This window comes from Pollachius pollachius, assembly GCF_949987615.1.
Source record: "Pollachius pollachius genome assembly, chromosome: 7".
In the NCBI taxonomy this organism is placed as follows: domain Eukaryota; kingdom Metazoa; phylum Chordata; class Actinopteri; order Gadiformes; family Gadidae; genus Pollachius; species Pollachius pollachius.
Window position 1 is genome coordinate 5,487,873 of NC_136940.1, and position 9,131 is coordinate 5,497,003.

The 9,131-nt window shown below is 42.1% G+C and overlaps 3 protein-coding genes across 5 annotated transcripts in view; all 3 read right to left on the reverse strand.

The window, feature by feature from the left end:
- LOC307078261 (low-density lipoprotein receptor-like) overlaps positions 1-3,483 on the reverse strand; it is a 36,141-nt gene extending 32,658 nt beyond the window's left edge. For all 3 annotated transcript variants that reach the window (XM_079739995.1, XM_079739993.1, XM_079739994.1), the window contains exons 1-3: positions 3,406-3,483; positions 2,686-2,802; positions 1,083-1,493 (exon numbers count right to left, since the gene is read on the reverse strand). In XM_079739995.1, coding sequence (XP_079596121.1) covers positions 1,083-1,493; positions 2,686-2,802; positions 3,406-3,466 — 589 coding nt within the window. In that variant the 5' untranslated portion in view covers positions 3,467-3,483. The remainder of the gene's footprint in view (positions 1-1,082; positions 1,494-2,685; positions 2,803-3,405) is intronic.
- Positions 3,484-4,067: 584 nt separating this feature from the next.
- ndufa7 (NADH:ubiquinone oxidoreductase subunit A7) lies at positions 4,068-5,809 on the reverse strand. Its single transcript, XM_079739409.1, has 4 exons — positions 5,735-5,809; positions 5,451-5,500; positions 5,075-5,212; positions 4,068-4,286 (listed from the first exon to the last, which is right to left on the reverse strand). Exons 1-4 carry the CDS (start codon positions 5,783-5,785, stop codon positions 4,196-4,198), a joined length of 330 nt encoding a protein of 109 aa, XP_079595535.1. The 5' UTR covers positions 5,786-5,809; the 3' UTR covers positions 4,068-4,195.
- Positions 5,810-6,632: 823 nt separating this feature from the next.
- On the reverse strand, positions 6,633-8,397 carry dynlt2b (dynein light chain Tctex-type 2B). The gene is made up of 5 exons (XM_079740670.1): positions 8,287-8,397; positions 7,924-8,057; positions 7,646-7,715; positions 7,377-7,440; positions 6,633-7,272 (listed from the first exon to the last, which is right to left on the reverse strand). Exons 1-5 carry the CDS (start codon positions 8,343-8,345, stop codon positions 7,225-7,227), a joined length of 375 nt encoding a protein of 124 aa, XP_079596796.1. The 5' UTR covers positions 8,346-8,397; the 3' UTR covers positions 6,633-7,224.
- Between the last annotated feature and the right edge of the window lie 734 nt (positions 8,398-9,131).

Sequence of the window (9,131 nt, forward strand, 5' to 3'; positions counted from 1 at the left end):
GCGTCGGGACTCTGCTCGAGTTCTTTGCAAACAAACTCAGGTTTCTTTAAGACTTTATGGTAAGTCGTAAAGTGGTAATAAAGCCTTAATCTTTCAAAGTCCTTCTCGACCTCTCGTATTTTTTTAGAGTATTAGATTGTGGGTTTTGCAGCTAACGTCTCATTCCCGCAGCCCCTAGCGTCCCAGGGGTGAATTGCAGTACCATACTGAAAACTGCAACGCAGAACTACGAAAGGCTAACGACTCCGTCGAAGCGTCTGCGTGGTCACGGAGTTGGATACACAGTACTATAACAGAATCCTAAGAGTTACATATAAATCCAAATTGACCAGATATTTAAACATGTGTTGCTATATGCAATATTAAGGCTAAGTGTGACACTTTCTCACCAGAAATTGAAAATAAAATAAATTGATACCTCAGTTACCTTATTACATTATTGGCTCAGTTATTACATTTTCAAAGGCCAATAAAGTAATAACCATCCAATAACGTAATACATTATTACATTATTGGCAAAAAGTTATTACGGTATTGTCTCAACAACTTTATTACATTATTGGCAATTTATTTCGTTATTGGCTTTATTACATTTAAATTATTACGTTATTGGCAGTTATTACGTCATTGGCCGTTATAACATTATTGGTTGCTACACTTACTTTTATTATTTTAAAACGTTTAAAACAGTTTTAGCTGTACGCATGATTCATATTTAGGTGGTTTTCAAATCCATCAGGTTGCTTTTACTGAAAGCGCATTACATTGAGGAAGGTGAACCATCACCGAATGCCATGACCTTGTTGAATCTATGACTATATATTACAGATATACTATTAGTTTAAATTCAGCTGAAGAGGGTCCTTAGCTAAGTTTATGCCTCGGTTGATGTTTCTGAAATTAATTGTATGGCCATTTGTTTTTCCCTCCTGCACATTCGTTAAGTCACCACTTGATGGAGGCAAAGATCTTTCAAACAACTATTCTATTGTGGGCTAGACATGTCTGGGATTGCACCCATGGCCTTCAGGTCTTCAACGCCCTGACCACCAACACACAACCGGGACCCGCGCTCAACTCACCGCAGTCCCGTTCGTCGGCGCCGTCTGAGCAGTCCGGGGAGTGGTCGCATCGCCACGACAACGGCACACACGAACCGTCGCTGCATCCGTACTCTGAGGAGCCGCACGAAGCGATGGCAGGGGAAGAAGAAGAAGAAGAAGAAGAAGAAGACGAAGAGAGGGGCGGGGCATGACACAAGACGCCGCCCTCATCCCGTCCGTCCGGGCAGTCAGTCCGTCCGTCGCACAGCTTGGTGCGGGGCAGGCAGGCCCCCGACGGAGGGCAGTGGAAGGCGTCCGAGGTGCAGTTGAGGCAGGAGGTCTCGTCGCTGCCGTCGCCGCAGTGGTCGGCGCCGTCGCAGCGGTAGCGCAGGGAGACGCAGCGACCGCCGCTGCCGCACGCAAACTCGTCGCCTCGACAACGACGCCCTCCTGCCGGAGAGGGTGACACAGTGAACGCCACGGCGGGGATAGGTTACATACTGATTTACTTAAGACTGAACGGCAGTGAATACTGCTGTAGGTATACAGTTAAACAATGAACACTTCTGCAGTTAGACCGTCAGTCCTGCACAGAAACCGTTATACACTGATCAATACTAGTGTTGCACTTAACACAGCACTGTGGATGTAGTTACATGGTGAATACACACTGCAGCGACACAGTTCTAAAGTGAACCCTTCTGCAGTTAGACAATACGGGGAACATTCCTGTTGAGAAACCGTTATACACTGATCAATAGAGTTAGAGTACTAGAGTTGCAATCAACACAACACCGTGGATATAGTCACATGGTGAATGTACTGCAGAGATACAGTGAACAATTCTGAAGAGCAACAGTCAAAGCAGTAAACATGACTGCGGACTAGAGACTGTTATACATAAACTGCAATGAAAGTTGAATTCACATAGTAAAAACACCTGCAGCCAAACAGTTAAACATTGACATAACACTGCTGCAGAGACAGCATGGTAAGCCTCCTGTGGGAAATGACTGGTGTAAGATTACAGAATAACAGCATACTAGCTTGTACAACAGTAAAATGTGTCTCAGCTGGGGTTTCAAGTGCTCTATCCAAAAGTTTCCTATGGGGAAGTTTGTTGAAGAACATAACAGACGAATTAAGCTAAATTCTTCTGGAATTATGTAAGAAGTGACCTAAATACAGTCAGCTAATCTACTCTGAATCCAACACTGTGGAAAAGCTTAAATACCAAGCAGGGATACAAACAGCAATAAGAGTTGTTATACTGTTACATTATTACAATAACAGTATCACTTATTAATTGATCGTTAACTGCACTGGTGGACCAAATTAGCATCTCTTTAATTTGAAGATATAGATAGTGAAGGATTTTCTTAAAGCCAAAACTTGACTTGAATCAGAAAAGCATGTTTTTGGCCACTGCAGTCACTGAAAGCACAAATTCATGATGCTCACTTAGTTGCACAGCCCTGCCCATTCATACACCTTTATGAATCTCAGGTGTACAATGCAAAGCTGCTGTCTGCACATCAGCAGTATCATGAGGGGGGGGGGGGGGGGGAATTGAACTAGCAACCCGGCCAATGTCAGTGTTCTAGCTTTTGGGGTGGTCCTAATTGTTGATTCGTCTTCTTACCACAATTGTGCTGCGACTCATCGGAGCCGTCGGGACAGTCCGGAGAGCCGTCACAGAGCGAGGCGTTGGACACACAACCGCCCCCTACACAGGAGAAGCCCGGACACGCCTTTTCGGCTGAATCAGTTAACCAATCAAAACATAAAGAAAATGAGTAACGGCTTGTGGCCGGAGATTAGCTGTAACTTACAAATAAACGAGAGCTTTAAGACATCTGCAGTCGCAAAAAGTACAGTTTTACTGATTCCTTCGATTAAAGATGTATCACTTATCAGTACATTCATTCATTCATTCATTGATGCAACATCATTATAGTCACAATGCATTATTACGATCAAAAACTGAGAAAAGGCTTGCGATGACCTTTCCTGGTTTACAGGGTGACCATTGAGCACAGAGAAACCAACCGCAACAAAGCAGCACAGGTCATTCATATTTTATGGCCATGCCATCATGCCAAGCTCATGTTACAATTGTAGGGCGCTGGGCACCTTATGTCGTTTCGAGCGACTTAACCGGGACAAAAAAACGTTAAGCACAATCGTGACTTCTGGGTACAGCTTGGGTAGAAACAGCCTTAGGAAACAACAGTCAAGCAAACATCTACTTGCCTGTGCAAGTATGGGGCATGCGCTTATTAAGAGCGCTATGCAAGCGCTATCACCAGAAATGAGTTCTTAAAATATACGCACGTCAAAAAAAAAGATTGCATCACCTCACCTGAAATGACATAGTAAGTTAATATATGAACAAGGATAAATTTTCCATGAAGGTGTCCCATGCTTGACGTCCTCCACATTTGGATGCTGTTGCGGCGCATGAGGATGACGTCAAGCAACATGTCAATCTGGACTACAAATGCACATAAAACTGGGGGCGGGGATTTTAAATCATAATACATAACATCACTCTTACCGGATGTCACCCCTCGGATATAAACCCACACATAACTTATGTTAAGAAGCGTTTCTTACGCAGATTTGCAAGGCGGGAGGGTCTCGTACATCCATGGATGGCAGGCCTAACTGTACTGTTGAAAAGTATTTCACCTTTTCGGTCTGAATCGCAATTATATTACCGGATTTAGTTTGCAACAGATGCTATCACAGCAACTGTGTAGATTAATATATTTGGTTGTTCCCCTGGGGGAAATGCACCCTTTTAACCAATCTGTATAGTTTATGATCACACACAGGCACACGTTAGATACCAGAGTATTTCAGAACAGATTTGTCTTAATATGTTAAACATTTTTTAACTTTCAAATATAATTGATTAAGTAATGGATTGAGTATACATTTCTTCTAAGAAAGCATAATCACAAACGGAAAACAAATATTTCACAATGAACAGCACAGGATTCAAAGAGGGGCAGCGATTGACATAAGATTCTTTATTAACATTTTCTATAATACAGAATTCAAAACAGGATGCTGCGGTTTCCATTACGGTCCACCTGTGACGTTCAGACGCCCCCTGGTGGTGCGTGTAGTGGAGGATTGTGATGAATTTAGAGGTAAGGCTCATCTTTGGACAGCGTCAGCTCCCTCGGGACGTTGCCAGGGGTGACGGCCCGCTTTGCAGGAACGTCAGGAACTTGGCTTGAGGAGATGCCACAGATGAATTAGAAAAGAAGGAAGTGATGAGAAAAATTCAGAGGAAACTTATTTTATAGTATACAAGGCCTCTGTAGCATGGCATGTAGAGGATGCTTTTATCACACGGGTCTTACAATAAAGAGGGTGCATACAACATCCTGGCAGTGGTATACTTCTTTACGTAGCGAAAAGCAATGCCTTCTACCGCACTACACAAAGCAAGGCATTAATGTCAAGGTTCATCATTATGGTCAAAGTATGGTGGTCATTCCTAACTGGCTTTGCAGCGTAAACACATGCAGGTGAGATATATATAAACCAATGTACAACGTTGGAATGTTTCATAAGGCGGACCAGATGAATGTGCGAAAGGGCTTAGCTTTCTTGCAATTCCTTCAGTACATCCTTGGTTGTAAGTGTCAGGGGGACAGGATAATTATGTGGTGTTCGATCCCCAATGTCGGAAAGCCTACCTGTATTTATCTTTGCGTAAGATGCCTAATCACCAACATTTTCCTTTATGACCTGTATCTGAATTCACTTTGAGGGCTGAGCTGAGGTTAAGTATGCTACCACTGGAGTAATCAAGTTAATAGAACCTGTTCCTCCATTTCACATAATCAATACGTCAGCGCAAGTCTTAGTTAGGAAGGGTGTTGAGGGGGTCTGATTATGGGATGTGAGAAGGGCTGGATATAAATCTTGACTAAATGGCTAGTAACATTTCAGCCATGCTGGTAAAAAAATGTTGGTCTAAAACCTGGCTTGTGAGGGAGATCTCTGGTTGTTACCTTCCAGCAGTGAGGGCCTTCTGTGCCGACATGATTACTGTGGCAGGAACAGATTCCCTGCGTCCATCCCTGGTGTGGTAGTAGTTGCCGGCAAACTGGTGGCTGGGGCCGACTGGGAGCTTGGCGGGAGGCTGGGTCCTGCACACATCAAGAGACATACACGTATTGTGTTGTAGCGGGTGTAACTAGGCCGATTTTATACACATAGATTGGAGAGGATCATCGGTCAAAACATTTACCACAAAAGTAAATAAAAATGACGGTTCAAACAGTTCAACCAGAAACAATACAATGACAAAGATAAGGCATGATTTCAAGTACATGTGGAATGAATGCAAGAGGTCAATATAATGTAAAAAGGGATACCAAGTCTTACCTCTTTGCTATTTCGCCATAACGCAGCTGGAGTTTAGCTTGCAGGTCATGCTGTAGGACATTAATTAACAGATTAACTAGATTCATGTATTATATTACACTACACACAGACTGTAAAATGAGTTATAACCTATGTATGTCATTTTCTGGCGCTATATGCTAGGCCACACAGGCCTGTTTACGAGTCTCTGGTAGCCTTTGTGAATCTAGTGGTTTATCGGCAGTAAAAACAGATTTATCAGCATTGCTTTGTTTGAATACGATCTAATTTAAATGGTAGCTTACCCCTGATAATAAATTCCGCAACTTCTGGACAATTTTCGTAGCAGTGGCCATGATTGCTGTTGTGAAGGGCACAACTGTTCTTCTGTACCATCTTCTGGATCTATTACATGACTGCCACCTAGCGCTATGGCGTGATATAGACCTACCGTCTGCCTGTGTCGTCTGGGTAAAATGGGTCGAAAATCAATGTTTTATTTAAACTGCAATGTTCGATCCACATTATCAGATGCACCCTTCTCTCCCAGTTCCATTCACAGTATCAAGTTCTGAGATGCACCCTTCCCGCACTGTCCCCTCCAAATTATTAGGTCCTGAGATGCATCTTACCCTTGCATGTGACCCCCAACCCAGCAGAAAAGGAGGTTCAAGATGAGGAACACAGAAGCAGCATGTGTGAATTGGGTTCAATCCAAGGCTAGCCAAATATTTCCAGCATTCCATCCATAATCATCCATATTATTCTAAATAGATTGTAAAACAGATTTATAAAGGGTTATGTGTAATAAATGTATGCTATTTGCACCCTTTTTAAGTTAAGTTTGTCTTGTTTATTGGAAGACTTATCTATTGAGTGTGTGTCTGTGTGTGCGTGTGTTTCAGAAAATTCAGGCTAATTAAGACACAAACCCTTTGGCAAAGTGGTTCAAGGGAGCACTTGAACCAAAAGTGTGCACATGAGCACATGATTTTCTAATTGGAGGATCATCAAATTTAATGAATGGTAGTGGCACTCCAGCTGCTAATTACCAAGCCTCTTGAACATATTAGTTGACCTTGTCTTTAATCCAATGGAAACTTAATTCCACAAACACACAAAGTCAAAGCCATTATCGTCTTTCAACACATCAGAGCTTGTTATTTTGAAAATATTCCAAAATAATAGTTTGGCTGTTTGTGAAATATAATTGGTGTCTCCTCCTTGTAATACAGTATATGCCAGACATGTGGTGGCTGATGTGATAGGAATTTGTACACCTCTCAGGAGAGCTAGCTGGATATTGACCCATGTCAGTGAAGTCTGGTCCAAGCTTTTATGAATTGCTATCTTCTTTTCATGTTACAGGTAGTTGGGAGAGACTCCTTGGTTGCACTTGAAATTTCACAATAAAAACCCAATATGTCCCATTATAAATGTATTCAAAACAATTATAAATAAAATTGAATCTGATGCCAAGAAAATAAGGAACTGCCTATTAGGAGGGTCATGTGTTGATTATTAGGCACATTAATCACAAAAAAACATAATCAGAAATATGTTTACAAGAATTCTTAGAAACTAGTTACATTTAAATGTATCATTTGAACAGAAAACGTTAATGTAAAAAAAAAAGGTCATGTTTTCTCTTTCTGGTGCCACTGCTCGCTCTCCAATCTGAAGTAGAAACCATAAGAAATACAAGCACACAAAGCATGCATAAGAGGAGGTTTCAGCAGGTTTCAGGGGGTCTGGCTACGTGGATGAAGGGTCTTGTGGGTCTCAGAGATTCTTCTCAGTAATGATAACATCCAAAAGCCGCCGCCACACAGAACAGACTCTCCTGCAGAGGAAAACAGTGACAAGATGAGTAGGTCCCCACCATCATGCGTGGGGTTCATTTGGACCAGACCGCAAGCAACCAGAGAATGAATAGAAAGAGCTTACATTCATGAACAAATCCTCGGCATAACTATCCGTGTCTGCATCCCAGAAGCACCTCGAAGCCATTCTGGTGGAATGCATAAAAAGGTAATTCAGAGACGGATATACAATACCTCTACATTTCAACAAAAGGAGGATGATAGGTTATTTGAACATGGCTGCATGTTCGAATAACCTCATACCCGTACGAATACCATGATCCTTTTTAGTACATTCAAATATACTTAATCACTGCTCCAAACAAGCGTTAAGCATTTTTTGATTTCACCTACTTCACTCCCTCTCCTCGCTGTTCCCCAATCACAACCTGCACCACAAACTTATATCGTTCAAACCCAGCACCTGTTGAGGAAGATACCAAAAGGTTTACCTGGATGCAAATGCTGCAATAATAGGGTGTGTGTGTGTGTGTGTGTGTGTGTGTGTGTGTGTCAAAGACAGAGACAGATAGAGCGAGGGAGAGGGAGGGAGACAGAGAGAGAGACACACACACAGAGACACAAAGATAGAGATAACATAATGTAACACAATGATAAGAGGGCGCGTTTACCTTTTAGTTTGTTCTTGATGCTCTCCGCCAGAGCGCGGGACAGGGCAGGCACCTCCTCTGGCTCATACTGCACTCCGGACAACTGCTCCCGCAGGATCTCACGAATACACGCCTTCACAATGACTGGCTTAAACCTGCATTGGGTGATTTAGTTAGTAACGCAACAAGACTGAAGCGCAGATGTGCTTATTGTTGTTGTTTTAACACAAGAGCTGCTTCATCCTTAGACAGACGCTCGGCAAGAGAGTATTTGGTGAGACGTAGAACAGCGGATAGTTAGGTGCTAAGCTGATTAGTTTACTCGTCACAATAAGCAAAGAGATTAATATCTCGCCAGTTGGTTGATCCACTTCATCGACTCACTTGTGTTGATAATTCGGTCGCAAATGGTATGTATTTCCGCCTGTGTCGTGTCCTGCCATCGCTCGTCAACCTGCTGCTATTCAAGTTAGCTAAGCTAACTGTTAATCACCGGCAGGGTTTACATGTTTCCATGGCGACGTTGTTTCCACGTTTCCTGTTTCAAAATAAGAGCCACTTTGCGTGGTGTCGTCATTTGCTTTTACAAATACATTTCAAACTAATTCATACGAGGTAATGTAGTCGGTAATTTTTAGCAGAAGTGACCTTGCAGCATCCTGTAGGGGTTCTCATGTACTAGTCTTCTTTAATAGGTCCATGGTACTAGTACTGCAATTATTTTCTATCTCTTATATCATTGTTTAATATGGATAATCGAAATGTATCGACTTTCTGTCTTAGATGTTTCACTACATTGAGAAAAGCCATGTGGAATTTCAGTTTACCTGAGTATATTGACAATAAAGATCATTATATTAATTTTTTACCCCTCAAATGTTATTGCTGTTATTGGTAAATGTCAAAATCTGTGGTGAAATGAGTAGAGAAATAGCAATGGTTTATATTGTTTTGATTTCCATCCCATTCCACAAATTGTGGTGAAATTGCAATAATTATTTGGGAATAAATCAATATTTGTTTGCGGTTTTATGTTGTTTATGTTATGTTTGAATAACGGAGACTGAAGCCAGAGCTTACTTGGAGCGTGCTCTCCGTTTATTCACCAAAACGCAACTAGCGGAAAACAGGTACGGTCACGTGAATCGCACGTTACCGTAAAACACATTGCACTGACGCAGCAGTGCCAGATGTAACAATTCCCCCCCCCTCACAGAACTAGGAGTGAT

Excerpts from the sequence above, each read along its gene's own strand:
- ndufa7 (XM_079739409.1), bottom strand. The coding sequence starts at position 5,785 with ATGGCCACTGCTACGAAAATTGTCCAGAAGTTGCGGAATTTATTATCA. Across the intron at positions 5,501-5,734 it reads TGCGGAATTTATTATCAGGG|CATGACCTGCAAGCTAAACT; the intron begins GTAAGCTACCAT and ends AATGTCCTACAG. Across the intron at positions 4,287-5,074 it reads AAGGCCCTCACTGCTGGAAG|CCAAGTTCCTGACGTTCCTG; the intron begins GTAACAACCAGA and ends CATCTCCTCAAG.
- dynlt2b (XM_079740670.1), bottom strand. The coding sequence starts at position 8,345 with ATGGCAGGACACGACACAGGCGGAAATACATACCATTTGCGACCGAAT. Across the intron at positions 8,058-8,286 it reads CGACCGAATTATCAACACAA|GTTTAAGCCAGTCATTGTGA; the intron begins GTGAGTCGATGA and ends CACCCAATGCAG. Across the intron at positions 7,441-7,645 it reads CAGCGAGGAGAGGGAGTGAA|AATGGCTTCGAGGTGCTTCT; the intron begins GTAGGTGAAATC and ends GCATTCCACCAG.